Source organism: Neltuma alba, unplaced genomic scaffold (genome assembly GCF_004799145.2).
Source record: "Neltuma alba isolate B1F8T4 unplaced genomic scaffold, ASM479914v2 tig00011574_pilon, whole genome shotgun sequence".
Lineage (NCBI taxonomy): Eukaryota > Viridiplantae > Streptophyta > Magnoliopsida > Fabales > Fabaceae > Neltuma > Neltuma alba.
In genome coordinates this window covers 187,296-206,402 of record NW_021636228.1, presented here as the reverse complement: position 1 = coordinate 206,402, position 19,107 = coordinate 187,296, and the positions used below count along the sequence as shown (strand labels likewise).

At 31.4% G+C, this 19,107-nt stretch overlaps 1 protein-coding gene across 1 annotated transcript; it reads left to right on the top strand.

Annotated features, from left to right (window-relative positions):
- Positions 1-7,171: 7,171 nt before the first annotated feature.
- On the top strand, positions 7,172-17,645 carry LOC114715080 (uncharacterized). The gene is made up of 7 exons (XM_028899887.1): positions 7,172-9,616; positions 10,354-11,100; positions 11,794-12,489; positions 13,308-13,829; positions 15,211-15,915; positions 16,659-17,471; positions 17,628-17,645. The coding sequence occupies exons 1-7, from the start codon at positions 7,172-7,174 to the stop codon at positions 17,643-17,645; spliced, it is 5,946 nt and encodes a 1,981-aa protein (XP_028755720.1).
- The last annotated feature ends 1,462 nt before the right edge of the window (positions 17,646-19,107 follow it).

The following is a 19,107-nucleotide window of genomic DNA, read 5'->3' as shown; positions in this document are numbered from 1 at the left end:
TCCTGAATTTACTCATTTTGCAACTTTCGCTTGCACTTGAGTCTTCTTTCATAGTTTCACTTTTCATGTCACTCCCTGCTAGTTCCTTCTTTATTATTGCTTAATTTCTCAGCTTGCTCTGTAACGTCTTTTTGGCACTTTGTTTTGCTCGAATTTCCTGATTTCTGTTTTCTCACCATTATTTAAAGAATTCTTTTTTTAAAAAAAAAATCTGAATTTCCTCGTTTCGCTTTTTTTGCTGTCAATTCTCTGTTGTTGTGATCATTTTGAACTTTATTTTTTTTCAAGAAGAAAAAATCCCAAAAAAAATTAAAATACAGGCTCCTTCAATTTGCGACGGCTCATATATCTCTCAAAAAAAAAAAAAGGGACTAGTTTAGTTGATGTTGTTTTCCCTGTTTGATTTTGCAAGTTCATCATTGTTCTTTGAAAGCTTTTAGCTTTTATAGTTGTCTTCGATTCCCGTGAAGCATCTGCTTGCAAAAGTTGTTCAAAACACCATCAAAAAGAGGTCTCTTATGGTTTGATCTGTGTTGGAACACTGAGGAAAGCTGATTACTACTGAAAGATCTGAGGTTTATATGCCTTGAAATTGCGAAGTTTCACATCGGCTGCTGTAAGTTAGACAACATAGATTTATGCCAAAGTCAATCTGTGTTTAATATATCTGTACTTGCAAAGTTCAATTTGTGTTTCAACTTTTGTAGCATATTCTTATGTTTCTGAATATAGAGAGCAACCAAGAAAAAGAAAAAGAAACGATTCCAGCCATAGTGCAGATACTTAGGTTTGGCTCCCTTATTTTAATATTTGAATATTTTCTTCAAAACTTTCATTTGCGTGGCTCCACTTTGTAGTCACTCCTCCTAACTAAAGCTTCAGTTCTGCATCTTCTTCTTCATAGTTTCACAAATCTCCTACGTTCTCCCTTCTGCTAATTTCTACTATTTTCTCAGCTTCTTTTTTCATTTCATCGTCTCTGCAGTTTCCTTTGTCTTCTCTCGACCAAAAAAAAACAGGGAAAAAAAAATCCTCGATTTAAAGCTTTTTGCATGTTTTTTGCTGGCACTTCAATTCTCTATTGTTAATGCTATCAACACTATTAATGGCATTAACAATTCTTTTACTGAGTTTGTTACTACTCAAACACAAGGACGTCTGTTATAAATCGGTTCCTTATTTCATTCAATATTGCTTATGTACAATGCCCCACAACGTCAACAGCAACAGCTCCCTCACGTCTCTCCACTTTGATCATCTGAAATAAAAGCCATTTCTTATGCTTCCCCACTCCCACCGCCCTCACATGCGGCATGTCTCCCCTGCCGATAGGGACACTGACCCCATAAAGTCAAACCTAAACTTGCCCCGCTCTCTCATGATTCACCAACCACTTTATCATTTTTACTTTATTTCTTGAATTAAAGAAAAGTAAAGGGATGTCTGCATTATACACGACGTGATATGAACATATGATATTGATATCCCCATATATGATGCCTTTTCTATTCCATTTCCTTATTCTCACTGTTCCTTTCACTCCTTTCCTCCTCAGTTTTTGCTTCTCAATTTTAAATTTTTGAATTACTATTTTCTATATTTAATATAAAATTTAGTTGGCTAATTTAAAAATATTAAAAATTAATAAATTAATTTAAAGTATTTATATTTATTAATTTTTTAAAACTAATTTGCTTCATTTATAAATGATATATAATCTAATAATATGCATAAATATTTTAGAGAGATCATGTTATTTATGTTATAATCAAGAAATTTATAATTTTTCAATTTCTCAAAATTAATTTCTCCAACTTATAATGGATAAGATTATCATATGAGTAACTTAGCGCGATCGCATGAGTAGTTTTGTTTGTTTTGATCATTGTCAAACTTATTTCTATAAATTTTTTGTTTCTTGAGAAAATTATTTTCTCATTCAATTTTTAATTTAATATTTAATATTTTTCTCTCTTAATTAAATATTTAATTTTAGAGTAAAATACTCTGATTATCCTTTTAGTTTGCATCAATTACACAAATTTCCCTTCTATTTTGAAAATAAATAGTTTAATCTAATAAGCTAACACCGTTAGAAATATTTTAAAAAGATTATAAAAACATTATTTTTAATTGAAATTTATATTTATATTAAAATAAATTTTACTTACTGTTTATCCTTCATTATAATAAATTCCTAGATTATATTTTTACAGTTGCATAAATTTTATTCATTTAAGGCAAACATAAAAGACTTGATTAAAAATTTAACTAATTTTTTCAATAAATATATATATATATATACTTTGACTAAACATATTTATAAATTTTTGTAACAAAGATATGTTTAAAAATTTTGAATTATAAATTTAAATAATTTATAAAATCTTTTAAACTTATATTATTTAAACTCTACAATAAACAAAACTATGTATTTGAAATATGTTTTTACAATTTAAAAGAAATCAAAGTAAATAATCTCTAATGAATATGATAAAATATTAAAATTATAAAATTTTATGATTTAGATCAAAATAATAAATTTTGTAACATATTAGAAATTTAAAAACTATACGTATTAGAATTATTTTTTATTTTATAAGATATATTTTCTTGAAAAATATAAATGTCTAAATAATTATTAAGTTAAATTATTAAGTTAAAAAGGGACATTTTGATTAAAAAATAATTTAAAGTCAAACTTAATAGTTAACTAACGATTTCGGTGAATGGAAATTGAATATTAAATATAGGAGGGAGATTTGTGTAACATATATTTTAATTATAAGGAAATTTTATATACATTTTCAAAATAGAAGAGAGGTTTCTATAATTGAAATAAAATAGAAGGGTGATCAGTGTATTTTACTTTTAATTTTATTTGGTTAGCATTGTTAATAGTAGCTCATAGCACAAATGGTGCAAATTTCAGGAGTTGATAATTCTATTAGAGTAAAATTAAATAATTTAATTAAAAAATACATAGATACTAAATTAAAAATTTAAGAAAAATAAAACTATTTGTAAAAGGGTTTTTCCATTGTTTTTGAGGTCAAAAACATCATAAATGCTTCTTAAAATTCTAATGGAAAATTGAAAATATCACAACTTATTTTTCTTGTAATTACCCAGCTCTTCCACCATAAAGAACCCCCAAAGGGAAACGCACTTGCTTCAGGATCGCGTCCGATTCCGCCGGTGCCCTTTTGCTATTTAAATAGGTCCATCCTTAACATAACACTCAATTTAGAGGGATTAAAAAAATTAAATAAATTATTTTAAAATATTATTTTCTTATTTTTAAATTAATTTGTCTAATTTATAGACTGATATATAATCTAATAATATACATAAATATTTTAAAAAAGATAATGTAATATATGTCATAATTAAAGAATTTTGTTTTTAAATTTTTTTTATTTTTTTAAATTAGTTAATTAAGTTGAAAAGGAGTATCAACACTCTTTAGAAGAAAGGACACGCAAATAATTCTCCTAGACCGTACAACGTGTTTTCCCCCCTAATAATAATATGAACCGCAGTGTCCGGGTCATTCTACGTTGACTTGACTCCACTTTGTGGCCACTCCTCCCAACTAAAGCTTCAGATCTGCTTCTTCTTCTTCTCCTTCATAGTTTAACAAATCTCCTAATTTCTGCCTTCTGGTAATTTCTACGGAACCAGTGCTCATCTCATCATAAGCTCATCAGATCTGAATGGCCTATATCTCATTTGCATGGTCCAGATTTAAAATCTTTAATTAATTATTTTTAAATAGAAAAAACTATTTTTTGAAAAAATGATAGTTAAGAGATCATCACTATTTTAGATTCTATACATATTAAAATAATTATTTTAAATAAATAAAAATAAAAAAGAAATCAAATCTAAACTGCCCAAATGAGATATGGACAGTTCAGATCTGATTAGCCTATGGTGCTGAAACTAGTTCATAATTTCTACTGCTTTCTCAATTTCTTGTTTTACTCTATTATCTCTGCAGTTTCCTTTGTATTATATGTGTTTCTCGACCAAAAACATGAAAAAGAAAACTGAAAATAAAAAATCTCAACCAAAGACTTTGTAGCCACTCCTTCCAACTAAAGCTTCAGATCTTTTTCTTCTTCTTCTTCTCCTCCTCCATTCACAAGTCTCCTACTACTTTCTCCCTTCTACTAATTTCTACTACTTTCTCAGCTTCTTCTTTTACTTCATCATCCTTGCAGTTTCCACTTTCTGATTTCATTTTTCCTTACTTTCTGAATTTACTGCTTTTGCAACTTCTGTTGGCTCTTAAATCTTCTTTCATGGTTTCACTGTTCGCATCGCTCCTTGCTAATTCTTTCCTTCCTTAACGTCTTTTGTGCACTCTGGGCTTTGGTTGTATTTCCTGATTTCTGTTTTCTCTCTGTCTCACCCATATTAAAACAAAAGTTCTTAAGCAAATCCTGAATTTGCTCCTTTTGCCTTTTTTTTTCTGGCTCTTCTTTGTTGTGATCATTTTCAACGATATTTTTCTGGTTTTGTGATATTTCTTCAAGAAAAAAAATCGTAAAAATAATTTTGTTTTAAAAAAAACTGCTTTTTCATCATATTTGTGATATTTTGTTTCTTAGTTGATGTTGTTTTTCCTGTTTAATTTCACAAGTTCATCGTCTTTTTTCGTAAACTTTCACATTTTATAGTTGTCTTCTATTGTTGTGAAGCGTTTGTTTCTCAAGGTTGCTCAAAAACACCATAAAAAGAGAGGTCTCTCATGCTTGATATGGAACGCTGAGGAAAGCTGATTACTATTGGGAGATTGAGGTTTACATAGCCTTGAAATTGCAAAGTTTGACATTGGCCACTACTGTAAGTTTGAAAATAGAGATTTATGCCAAAGTTTGTCGGTGTTTAATTGATCTGTATTTACAAAGTTCAATTTGTTTTTCAACTTTTGCAGCATATTCTTGTGTTTCTGAATATAGACAGCAACCAACCAGAAGAAGAAGAAACCTGTTCCAACTTCCAACCATATTAAGGCAAGTTACTTATTTGGCTTCCCTAGTTTTACATGATGTCTAAACATACCCTCTGGTGTTTTTCTTTTTTTTGGGGTAAGATGGATGGGTTTCATTCCAATTTTCCCAAAATCATAGTTTTTCTAAAAGGAAAAATTAATCATTTTGGTCTTATAATTTTAACTTGATTATTGACTAAACTTTAACTCTGTAAAACTCAATCCATTAAGTATTAATTTTGTTGAAATTTTGACTAATTGTAACTTAGTTCTTGCAGCGTTTGCTATTCGAATCATTAATTAATTAGTCGCTGAGTTTGAAAAAATAGTGTTCACATGAATTAGACATTTAAATTTAATACATATTAATAACACAAGTTTGAAAATATATGTTATGAAATTATATTTTTGAATTAATTTTAAACAGCATTTTTATTGGAGAGAGAGAGATTTTGGCTCAACATGTGTAATTTAACAATCAAAGAATATTTTGGTATATGAAAATAAAATATTAAAAATATAAGGGAAGTTTGTTTTGTATAATTTTCAAAGCATTTTCGCTGTGCTTTGTTCTTGTCTTTCCCTTAAAAAATGTATTTTCGTAATAGCATTCAACAATCTCAAATAGCGCTATTGGATGATGTAGGTGCTATTTTGTAATTCACTTCAATGTAAATGGAATCAGTTTTGGTGCTCATTATTTTTATGAGTATCTTAAGTTTATCAGATCTGAACCATCTATATATCATTTGAACAATCCATATTTGAAATCTTTAATTAATTATTTTAAATAGAAAAGACTATTTTTTTAAAAATAAAGATAGTTAAGAAATTATCTTTAGTTTAAATTTCATCTATATTAAAATAATTATTTTAAATAAATAAAAAAAATCAAATCCTTACTATCCAAAATGAGATCTATATGGTCGAATCTGGCGAGTTCAAAACATTTTAAGCAAAACTGGCCCATATCTCCTTGCATGGAAGGGACTCGCCTAATTTTATTTATACATGCAAAGCAACAATATGTGCATGGATTTCCAAGTTGGGGGCCCCACATGCCCCTTTTGTCACCTTCACCTGATACGCTTGTGTTTCAAATCAACTTTAAAAGAGTGCCTTCGCTTTAATTGCCGAGGGTCTCATTCATTGACTCCTCTATGCACAAGAGACTTCGCGTTCTGCCCCTCCCAGAGCCTCATGTCTGCTTCTTCTTCAGCATTTGCTCAGAAATTTTTTTTTTTGGATTTTTTTTTTCTTCCTTTTCTGGGCATTTTTCACTAATTTCTGCTATGTTTTTGTTCGTTTTCGTCCGTCTTCTTTCATAACAACACAGCATTCCTTCTCCTTGTTTATTGATTTCTCAACTTGTTCTTAAACATTTCTTCTGCAAATTTTGTTTTCTGATTTTTATTTTTCTTTCTCTTTTTCACATTTAAAAATAAAAAAAATCCTAAGTTTTCTCCTCTTGCATTTTTTGCTGGCACTTTTCTTTTATTGTGATCATTTTTCTGATTTTTATTTTTCTTTCTCTTTTTTACATTTTCTATTGTTTTCTCAGTTTCTTCTTTCACTTCATTGTCTCTGCAGTTTCCTTTGTGTTTTCCTTTTCTTTTGTCTTTCTTCCACCCAAAAAAAAAAAAGAAAAGAAAAATCCTGAATTTACAGCCTTTTGCATGTTTTTTGCTGGCACTTCAATTCTCCATTGTTAATGCTATCAACACTATTAATGGCAATAACAACACTTCTACCGATTTTGCTAATACTTAAACACAAGGACAGCTGTTTTAAATCTGTTCCTTATTTCATTCAATATTCCTCACGTACAATGCCCCACAACGTCAACAACAACAGCTCCCTCACGTCTCCTCATTGTGAACATTGAAATAAAAGCCGTTTCCTCTGCTTCCCCAGTCTCACTGCTCTCACATGTGACATGTCTCTCCTGTCGCTAAGGACACTGACCAAATAAAGCCAACCTTAAACCTGCCCCACTCTCTTAAACCTACCCCACTCTCTTATGATTCACGAACCACTTTATCATTTTTACTCTATTTTTTGAATTAAACAGGTATAAAATATTTATAAATTTAATCCTATCCATAACTATATCTAATTATAAAATGCGCACTAATTATTTTTGCTATTTCTTTTCAACAGAGCACAAACTAAATGGATACTGTTACTTGCGGTTTGGTTGAGAAGTTCCGAGACGTAGTGCTCGACCTAACTTGGGAGCAGCTTCTTTATCTCATTCATTATCGCAGAAACATTGAGCACTTCAATGAACTACTTGAGGAACTCACCCTTAGAAGATGCTCCATACAACATGAAATAGATCGGGCTACAAACAATGTAGAACAAATTAAAGAGGAAGTTCGTCATTGGTTGGCCAAAGTAGATGAGATATCAGAGACAGGACGAAAGCTTCAAGAAAAGAGTCAGGTACAAACAGAGTGTAGCATAACTTCATGTCCCAACCCTTGGCTACGCTATAAACTAGGCAAAAAGGCAAAGGAGATTGCGAAAGAAGTTGTTGAAATTTGTGGGAAGGGAAACTTTCATGGAGTTTCATATCGTGTTCCTCCGCTGTCAACGGCAGAATTAACCAACAGAGACAGCAATGAAGGGATTGATTCAAGAGTACCAATTATGAATCAAATAATGGAGGCATTACGGAATCCAAGTGTTAATATGATCGGATTGTGTGGGCTTGGGGGTGTTGGCAAGACCACCATAGCCAGAGAGGTTGAAAAGAAGGTGAAGAATCAAAAGATGTTTGAAAAGGTGATCATGGCAACTGTTTCCATAGAATTGAACATTGAGAAGATTCAAGGCCAGATTGCTGATAAGCTGGCTATGCAACTCAGTGAAAGAACTGAAGATGTCAGAGCTTCTCGTTTGTGGGAGAGGTTGAACAAAGAGAAGAATATGCTCCTAATATTGGATGACCTTTGGGAGGAACTTGATTTGCGCAAAGTTGGAATTCCCTTTGTTGATGTTGAAAATTATAGCAGTAAGAATGAAGGCTGCAAAATTTTACTAACTTCAAGGAATAAAAGGCTGCTGTCAGATCTCATGAAATGTCAAGAAATTATCGAAGTGGGTGTTTTGTCAAAGAATGAAGCATGGGAGTTGTTCAAGAGGATTGCCGAATTTTCTATTGAATCAGGAAATCCTGATTTGAAACCTATAGCGGATGAGATTGTTCAAAAGTGCGGAGGCCTGCCACTAGCGATTGCTACAGCTGCCAAGGCATTAAGGGGAAAAAATCTAGATGAGTGGAAAGATTACCTGGCACGATGGAAAAATCATTTAAGGCGAAGTGACACAGGAATCAAAGAGGTGGATGCCTCTTTGAAATTGAGCTATGATCCTCTAAGCCAAGAGAAAAAAACTATTTTCTTACTTGCTGCCATGTTAACCCATGATCCCTCAATTGAAGACCTGCTCATGTACTCTGTGGGTTTAGATATTTTTCAAGGCATAGAGAACATGGAACAAGCCTATGTTGGAATCTCTGCTATTGTGAGTAAGCTAAAATCATTAAACTTATTTATGGATAGCATTTCTAGTCATCATGTTACAATCCATGACGTCTTTCGAGAAATTGCATTAAATACTGCATCCCGTGAATTACATGCATTCATTTTGAGGCATGAAAGCTCGAGAGAATGGCAAGACGAAGATGAGCTAGAACGCTACAAGGGAATTTCCTTGCAAGAAAGTGAGATCAGTGTTGACCTAAGAGAAGAGTTGCATGCTCCAACATTAGAATTCTTTCTACTGCACAACACAAAACGTGACTTGACCATACCCAACATGTTTTTCAAATCTTCGAAAAAGCTAAAACTGTTGGCATTTACCAATGTGCATTTTTCGTCACTACCATCACTCAGTTTCCTACTAAAACTAAAAACATTGTGTCTGCACTCTTGTTTTCTAGAAGATATAACTGAGGTCACAAGGTTGAAGAATTTAAAAGTGTTGAGTCTTGCTTCCTCTAAGGTTCAACAGTTACCAATTGAATTAGCAATGTTGACTTCTTTACAAATATTGAATTTGTCCCACTGCTTCGAACTCAAAGTGATTCCACCAAATGTCCTATCTAGCTTGAAAAAATTGGAGGTTTTGTTAATGGAAAGCAGCTTTGGCGAGTGGAAAGTTGAAGGATCTTGTGAAGTTGATGAAAATGCAAGTCTTGACGAATTAAAGGATTTGCCAATCTCTTCTCTTGATATTCGTATTCCTAATGTCTCTATGTGTCCGGAGCACTTGTTCTTAGATATGAATTTGAAGAGATGCCGAATACTCATTGGAAAACATTGGAACTGGCGGGGAGGCAGTCATGAAAGTTCAAAGATATTGAAAATTGAGCTTGAGGGTAATATCCATTTGAAGCCGGGGGTTCGAAAGTTGATGGAAGGAGTTGAAGATTTGTATTTATATGGATCTAATGGGCTTGAAAATGTTCTTCAGGGTAATGATGGAGGAGGGTTTCCACACTTAAGGCATCTTCAGATCAATGGTAACAATACTATTAGACTGAACTCAGGACATCATGAAGCTGTAACAAATAACATATCCAATAACACGTCCGTGTCACTTTTGAACAAGGTATGTTCAGATTATTTTATTTACATTTTTCTTATTTTATCTTCTTACAAAACTTTGCTTCAAACTTAAATGCAAAAATCATTTTCACTGGAATTGCTTTGCTATTAGGCCGTTAAGGAAGTTTGTAGCTTTCTATTTTTTAATTACTTGAAATTAGGTAATAAAAGAGAAAAGCTAACTCCGAGTATTAAAATAAATAGTGAAGCCTTAAATTATTCGTCAGCCTAAAAGCACGTTAATTTGATATTTTTGAGTATTTTAATATACGAATTGTTCCTGTCACTAAAATATCTATGAGAATTTAGCTTATGGTTTTGATCATTAACCATTGTAACAAAACTTTGGAACCCCTTTTCAACAATACAGTATTTTCATGTTGTTTTAATTATTCTTATTTTTTCTTATTTTAACTTTCCGTCAAAACTTTGCTATCAGGCTATTATGGCATTTTTCAAGTTTGCTCTTCTTATTTTGTTTCTTTTTTTTTTTTTGGTTGTAACGTATCTACAAAAATTGTATTCACTTGAATTACTTGCTTTGGTATTAGGCTTGCTACAATAGCATTTTACAGTTTTTTTCATTTTTCGATTACTTTTTTTTTTGGAACTTTCAGCAATCTCTTGAAAAATATTGTGGCGGTTGAGAGTTTTATCTAGACTTCTAAACAATCTTTCATGAAAAGTAAGCCTACGAACTAAAAGTGATTTTCATTTAATCATATTTTCTGTGAACTGTAGGTGTTGCTTCCAAAATTAGAGATATTGCGATTATCTAACTCAATCGGTTTGATTCCATTGATATGGGAGGACCAACTTTCACACAACTCATTTAGGAACTTGAAAACATTGTTTGTGAAAAGTTGTGGCTTTGTGAAATTGGTGCCCCTTCATGTGCTGAAATCTTTAAACAACTTGGAAGAACTAGAAGTTAGGGACTGTGACACGTTGGAGTTGGTGTTTGATTTTGAAGACTTGAATGATTATAAAGAGGCGGAGTCATCATCAGTGATTGTGCCACTGAAAAAGTTAACGCTTTATACATTGCAAAAATTGAAGAATGTATGGAGCAATCACTATAAAGGAGACGTCTCCTTCCCAAGTCTAAGGAGCGTGCATGTTTCCTGTTGTGAAAGCCTCGCTAGTCTGTTTCCTGCATCTATAGCCAAAGGCATGCTTTGTGATCTTGAAGAGCTTCGAATAAGAGATTGTGGTATAGAGGTGATTGTTGCAAAAGATCAAGTTTCAGAATCTGTTGCTCCTCTGTTAGAGTTTCCCAGGTTGACTTTCCTTGAGCTTTCTTCGCTTAAAAAGTTGAGGAATTTCTATCCGCAGAGACACACATTAGAATGGCCACATCTTTATCGATTATCTATTGAAGGTTGTGATGAGTTGGAGTTATTTGAAAAGGAAGCCTCAAGTTCATTAGAAATACACGAGGAAGGGAGCTCATTAGACTCAAAATATCCTGTACTGTTCCAATGCAAGGTACATCTCTAAATTAGCTATTCATGTGTTATTTATTTTAAAAACAATATAATAAAAGAGCAAAAAATTAACTTTAAGCGTTAAAATAAATAATGAAAGATATTTTGTCTCATAGTCTAAGAGCACGTTTGAATTTGATATTTTTGAGTACTCAAGTGTGTGAATTATTCCTGTCACTAAACCATTTATTAGAATATAAGGTAGTTTAGGATTAATTTGGTTATCCACTTAAGAAGTTAAAAAAGAATAATTCATAATAATTATTTTAATTAATAATAGATATTAGAACTTAATTAAATAATTTTCTATTTTTTCTTTTTTAAAAAAAGTAGGACTCCAATTCTCAGCTTTCCATCTTCATGGAAAAGAGGTGGGTCATTGAATCAAGGGAGGGGATTTTTTTTTTCCTTTTTTTCAAGCGATTATTAGCTTTAATTGGATAATCTTTTTTAAAACAAACGAAGGATGAAATAACGTTTGTATGTTATAATCAAACATACAAACTCCAGTCTAAAAATTTATATTCATTTTAATGTATCATAATTAATATTTGTAGTTACAAAATACATGTACGTCAAAATTGTGGATGCATCAAATTTAAATTTGAAGATATCCTCCTAAAAAAATGCACACGGCTGGATTTTGACGCATTGATTAGTTGTTACATTTAGTTATTATTTATTTATTGTGCAGGTCACTCATAATTTGGAGGAGTTGACATTACGGGGTAAAGGAGCTGAGATGATAGGAAGTGGCCAGCTTTCCATGTACCACTTCCCCAAAGTAAAACTGCTTCATCTACATGTCAGTTATAAAGCAACGACTATTTCGTACAAACTGTTGAAGAGCTTTCCAAACTTAGCAAAGCTGACACTGGGGGGTCACATTGAGAAGGCTTCTGGAGGGGATGATGTTCCTCTTCCAATAAAATTGACTCTCAACTATATTTCCAAAATCACAAGCTTGGTACCACTCTTAGTTTCTTCACCAAATCTCACACATCTCCACGTGGAATGTTGTTATGAGTTGACCACTTTGATGACGTCATCAGTTGCTCGAAGCTTGGTCCATCTCACAAGTCTCTCAATTAGAAGCTGCTCTAAAATAAAGGAAATTATATGGAAGCAGGAAGGAGTGGATGATGATGATGAGGAAGCCGCTTTCAGCAAGTTGCAGTATTTGAAACTTGAACACTTACCAAGATTGAAGAGATTTTGCGGCTACAATTATACTTTCAGGTTTCCATTATTGGATCAGGTGATCATAACAAAATGTCCGAAATTCAAAGTATTCTCTCCAGGGCTCATTGATACACCATCTCTTAAAAGCGTTCTACTGGAACATCATGAAATTTGGGACACCAATGTTAACAAAACATTCTACCAACAGGTACGTCTAGAATGCTCCCTTATTCCTATTTCCAGCTTTTACAAGAATCTGAATCTATAAATGTTCCATTGTTATGATATTTAATATAAATATACCTATACATGTTTCGGTTTTGAAGTTTCTACTAAAATTTTAGTTATCATTTTTTAATTACGTAACTTTAATTACAAAACATCCCAAAAACATCCCAAAACAATTACATCATAATTAATTAATGGGATACACAGCGAAATGTTTCAGTAAGAAATGAAATTTTTTCCCCATATATACTGTTATTTATGAGGGAAAAAATAAGAGAGAGAAATAGAGTAATAACGAGAAAAAATATGAAAGATAAGATAATATACCAAGTTGTCAGCCTTTTAATTAATGCAATGTATAAAATTAATCAGAGATAAAAAGGGTGAAAACATATTAAATGTTTAGACAAATTCAAGTTGGCTCTTATAAAAAAAAACTAAGACAATTCAAATTTCAAACTTTTATAAAAAGAACTAGGGGGAGTAGTTATAATTTTTTTTAATTACATAAGTTTAATTATAAAATATCCCAAACAATTACGTCATAATTTAATAATTAATGCGATACACAGCGAAATGTGTTGGCATTATTGTTTCTTGTCGTGGCTGATATAATTATTTCTTTTTCAAGATTAATTATGAAAAATAAATGAAATCAAAATGTTTCGCACTTCTTGTGAGCGCATTTGATCTTGGGACACAATAAAAAACAAAATAATATTACTGATTCAATAAGAAGTTGCGACATAATTACTAAATTAATATTACCATGCTTCTGACTCAATATCTGCTTTACAGAGATTTGTGGCATCAAGAGAGATGGTGTTAGATGAGGATGATATTAGCATGATAAGGAATGACCAATTTCCAGCCAACTGTCTTGCTCAAGTGGAAATTCTGCGCATAGAAGGATTTGATGATGAAGGGGCAACATTTCCGCATACATTGCTTGAAAGATTTCCGCGGCTGTCTGAGCTTCGTGTGAAGGATAGTTCTTTCGAGGAGATATTCCCATCGCCAATTGTCCATCAAATTCAACAACTTCATAATTTGAAAGTGTTGAAGGTGTTCCGATGTCATCAGCTCATCTATTTAATGACAAATTCAGCCGCCAAAAGTTTGGTGAATCTTGAAACATTGGAAATAGATGATTGTGAAAAGATGGAGAAAATTGTAAAGAATGAGAATAATGACGATATGGAAGGTGGAATCACGTTCAGTGCGTTGAGAAGATTAAAACTCAAGATTCTCCCAAGATTGAAAGCAGAAGAGCATAAAACGGATTTCAACACTGAAGACCCAGCAACAAATAATCACAAGGTATGTTCAAATCAATTTACAGTAAAATACACTAACTAGCCCTGTGTTTTATCGAAGTTATAGAAACCTTCCCTTTATTTTAAAAATACATATATAAAACTCCATTAAAATTAAAATGCATGTTGTACAAACCTCCATTGTATATTTGATTTGAAATTCCATTTTCATCTATCCAACCATAAGGTTACAGTTAAGTTTGACCTTAAACTTTTATTTTGACCAAAATACCCCTCCTTCACATAAAAGTTATTTAAACATTCATTTTTTTGCAAAAATAATTTTTAATACCACAAAAATAATTTTAATACATGTATTTTCAGACTTTTTAAAATGTAATAAAATTTGTTAATTTTAATTCTATTATCAAATTTTATAATTTTAATTGTTTGTCACGCATATTGAAATTAATTTTTTAGGTTTCTTTAAATGGCTAAAAAATATGTTGAATGCATATTCTTTTCGTCATATAAGATAGATTATCTAAGTTTGATAGATTATAGAAATTATTTAAATTTATAGTTTAAAATTTTTAAACAAATGAGAAATATTTATAACTTATTTGGTCAATTATATATTTATTTAAAGAATTAACCAAATTTCCGCTCACTAAATTACGTATTTTCATTCCTAATATGATAAAAACGTTGAACAAATAACTAGCTGCAAAAAGTGAAAAAAAATGAGGAAAAGAAAACATTTTAAATTTTTCAAAACTTTTTAGCCAAAATTTAAGAATTTAGTATTATGAAGGATAAATTAGTAAATCAAAAGTATTTTAATATAAATTTGAATTAGAAAAATATTTTTTTAGAATATTCTCAATAGATTTAACTATTTGGACTTAGGTTTATGTTTTCAAAATAGAAGGAAAATTTGTAATTAGGGCAAAATACAAGGAAGGATAGAATATTTTACTCATCAATTTATTACTGTTTTTTTAGACAAAAATTAATTTTTTTCTTATCTAGTATGTTCTTTCCTCACCAAGATTTTCTTATTTTATTAACTTCTTAATTTCAAACTTATGCTGTGAAAATTAATTTCATTGGAATTATTTACTCTGTTCAGTAAAAATATGTTCTTATTTTTTCTTGTCTCGATATATCAAAAAAATTATTTCACTTAAATTACTTACTTTGGTATTAGGCTAGCTATTGTAGCATTTTATAGTTCTCTTGTTTTTTAGTTAGTTATTTCTGTTTGGTGAACTTGAAATTTGAAGTCGAACTTTTATCAATCTCTTGAAGAATGCTGTGGTACACGAGATCTATACTTACACATTTAAACAATCTTTCATGAAACTAAGCCTCGCAAGTCAACAGTAACTTTGTTTTCGTTTTTTGCCAAAAGATATTCGTTTAATTATATTTTCTTTCAACAGGTGTCATTCCCACAGTTAGAGGTATTAAGATTAGAGTCTTTAGACAGTCTGATTCCACCGATATGGGATGACAAACTTTCACACAACTCGTTTAGCAACTTGAAAACATTGACTGTGTGGTGGTGTCGCTTTGTGAAATTGATACCCCTTCATGTGCTGAAATCTTTAAACAACTTGGAAGAACTGGGAGTCTCAAGGTGTGACATGCTAGAGACGGTGTTTGATTTTGAAGATTTAAATGATTATAAGGAGATGGTGTCATCATCAGTGAGTGTGCCATTGAAAAAGTTAAGGCTACAATATTTGCCAAAATTGAAGAATGTGTTGGGCAATAATGACTGCCAAGGAGAAATAAACTTAGTTTCTTCACTAGATGGTTCATGCCATCAAATAGAAGAACTTATGACGAAACAGAAAAAAGAGGATAATGAGGACAAGACAATCATTTTCAGCAAACTGGAGTTTTTGGAACTTGATGGATTACCAAGATTGAAGAGATTTTGCAACCAATATTATATTTTCAAGTTTCCATTATTACAATGTGCCATCGTAACAGAGTGCCCTCAACTCACAATATTCTGTTCTGGAGCCATTCATGCCCCGCTGCTTCAAAAGGTTCAAGTGACGACTCCATATGGACCTCACATAGATATTTGGATGACTGATCTTAATGTCACCATCCAACATCAGTTTACTATTCAAGAGGTTAGTCCAACATACTGATATTCTTGTTTTTCTCTTTTTAAATAATTCCTCATCATCTACAAAATTTAGGTTCAGATAAATATTTGACATAAATATTAAAGTTTGGACATTCCGTCGTCTACGCAAAAATTGTAAACTTTTCATCAAATTACAAGAACTTGATTCCACGCGAAAGCTGATAAGCAAATGATAATTAATGGATGTGGCAGACTGCAAATAGTGTGATAAGGTTTGTAGATCTCTGACTGGAAAGAAATGGGCCTATAAAGTGATTCAAAGAATTTTGTTTCTGTTTAAAGTGATTTTGAGGAGGGAAGGGAGGATTAATGATGAAAAATATAAGTATTAGAAAAAGATGACTGGTCAATTAAGAAAGATTTTATCTACAATAAATATAAGAAATTATTTTTAAAAAAATTCTGACCTGATTTATTAAACTGCCTTCTTATAATAATAATTTTACCAATAATCTTTGAAGCCTAGCCCTAAATGTGAATTGCAAGGAAATTATGGATTTTTTTTTTTCAATTTAACTTAGACGAAAGAAAGGGGCTATGAAGTTAATTTAAAGGATTTTTTAAATTTTAAGGTGTGGATGTTATTTGATTTGATGAAAATTTTAGATATTAGCAAAAGATGAGTGATCCATTGAAAAGTTTTGATTCTTGAAAACAATATCGTGATGTAATTTACTAAATCACCTACTCATTATGGTAATTGTTTTACTAATTATCATTTTATAGGTAATTTCCACAACCAAAAGCATGGCTTTAAATGCAGACAATATCATGATGATAAGGGATGTCTTTCCTACAGTGAGAACTCTTTATGTAGAAAGTTTCAAGGATGAAGGTGTAACCTTTCCCCATAGCTCCCTTGAAAGATTTCCCATGTTGGAAAAGCTTTATGTGGAGCATAGTTCCTTTGAGGAGATATTCCCCCCACAAGATGAGATTATCGATTTTATGGGGAAAATCCCACCATTTGAGGAATTATACATTGCCTATTTGGATCAACTCAAGAACATATGGAAGGACGACTCTCAGCTACCACCAATTCATCAAGACTTGATAAAATGCCTGGAAGTTGAAAGTTGTCATAACTTGGTCAAGTTGGCACCATCCTCTGCTTCATTTCAAAATTTGCGGAAGCTGTCTATATCTGGATGTCATCAACTTGTCTATTTGGTGACAAGTGCAACTGCTAAAAGCTTGGTGAGTCTTGAATGGTTGGGGATAAAAGATTGCAAAAAAATGGAGGAAATTGTATTGAATGAGAACAATGAAGGTGTAGAAGGTGGAATCACTCTCAACCAATTACAACGGATTGAACTTACTGATATGCCAAGCTTGAAGATGTTCTCTTCACAAAGTCAGACATTTGAATTCCCTAAATTAGAAGAGGTAGAAATAACTGGATGTCCTGAAATGAAGATGTTTTCTTTAGGATTGTTGGAAACACCAGAGTTGTCTAGAGTAAAAATAGAAGAGCATGAGATGAAGTGGAAGGATAAAGGGGACCTTAACAAAACAGTAGAAATGCTATCCTCAGCAAAGGTATGACATACCCATACTAACAAATATTTTTTCGGAAAATGTGTTGTTAATGGCCACGGAAATAGAAAATTGATTGTATCGTGCTCATGCCAACGACGTCTCTTTTCAAAATTGCCTTCTATTTTAGGCAGCTAATATTGTGATTTGTTATTGCAGGATAGTGTTAATATATAGAAGGATAGGTCCATCATCCATGTTATCATTCTTTCCAGGTTCGTTACTTTTATGATTTTTGGCTTATCGGCTTTTTTTTTTTCCTAGTGGTTATTATGATATCAATAAAAGCCTCATACATGAGGGGGACAGGCTTGAAAATAAAAAAACTTGCATCTCTTTTTTTCACCCTATACGCCAAATATTTTCTTTTTCTTAAATTATTTGTATGTTTTTGCTACATTTGTCTGTGCTTTACTATCACTAAAAGATATGAGTTGCTTGTTGATGTTTATTCCAATTTCTTTTCCAATAGCTAGTTACTGTAATATCAACAAGTGCACCATATTAAAGGGTGAAAAGGGAAGCCATCTTTTTGTGAGTGTGTGCGTGTCTTTTTTTTTTTTTTTTTTCTTTTTACTTTTTTATATTTGTTTCTGTACATTCTCTGTGTATAGTATCGGTTGAGTTAGTGAATTGCTTTTGCCTATTTTAAAGAGATCAACTGTGATTAAGAAGAAAAGAAATAGCTGGCGTATTTCAAAAAGGATGATTTTGATAATTTGTTTACCCCAATTAGTTAACCCATGTTTTCAACTAAATATGATATATATTTACAAAATAGAATGATAAAAATAGAGGGGCTGTTTGTTTCTTTGTTTTTTTTTTCCTCAATAGTTTGATAAAATTGTTTTTTAAAACAAGTTTTGAAAAAAAAATACAAAACAAAAATCTGTTTGGTTAATTGCTTAAAAAACTGCATTTGACATAAACATACTGAGACTGGAAAGTGAAGTTTCAATGAGAACTCAAGTTTTTAAATGAGAAAAAAGCCATCAAGCGGGGGGGAAAAAAAAAGTTTTTCCAATTTTTGCAAACAAAAACAAGAAAATAACTAAAAGTTGTTTTTGTTTTTGAGTTTTTAAAAATATTTCTGTTTTTTGGTTTTTAAAAACACTTAGTTAACAACAAATTACAAAACAAGCCTTTTTATTTTTTTTTAAAAACAAAAAACGGCTTTCAAAATAAGAAAACAAAGAAGGTATTTTGACGCATTGACTACAAAATGAATTATATTTGATAACATGAATATATGTAGAATACACTCAATAGCCTTGTTCGTTTCCTTGCTGGATTAATGCAGGCGGCTGATCCAAAGTGTGGACTACAAAATCATTGACTACAAGTTGATGAATATGGACAGACACTTGTGCAGTGATGCTTTTGTTGAATTCTCAATTATTTGATAAATGAGACTCTATTTTTATCATAAACAATTGGGTGATGCATGACAAAACTCTATCCATAGCATGGTTTGTTTCATTAATGTATGAAAGACTCAGAAATTGGTGTTATGATTGTGAAGCTTTCATTCAACATCTATGTGGTTTGCTTAATTGTGTTATAAAGATTATTAATTAGTTCAATGAGATTGGTCACAATTGACCATGGAGTTCTTGATAATTCTATGAACCAATATTCA

Bases quoted from the DNA above. Each gene is read 5' to 3' on its own strand.
- LOC114715080 (XM_028899887.1), top strand. From the start codon at position 7,172: ATGGATACTGTTACTTGCGGTTTGGTTGAGAAGTTCCGAGACGTAGTG. The intron at 12,490-13,307 runs GTACGTCTAGAA...TCTGCTTTACAG, and splicing joins ACAAAACATTCTACCAACAG to AGATTTGTGGCATCAAGAGA. The intron at 13,830-15,210 runs GTATGTTCAAAT...TTCTTTCAACAG, and splicing joins CAGCAACAAATAATCACAAG to GTGTCATTCCCACAGTTAGA.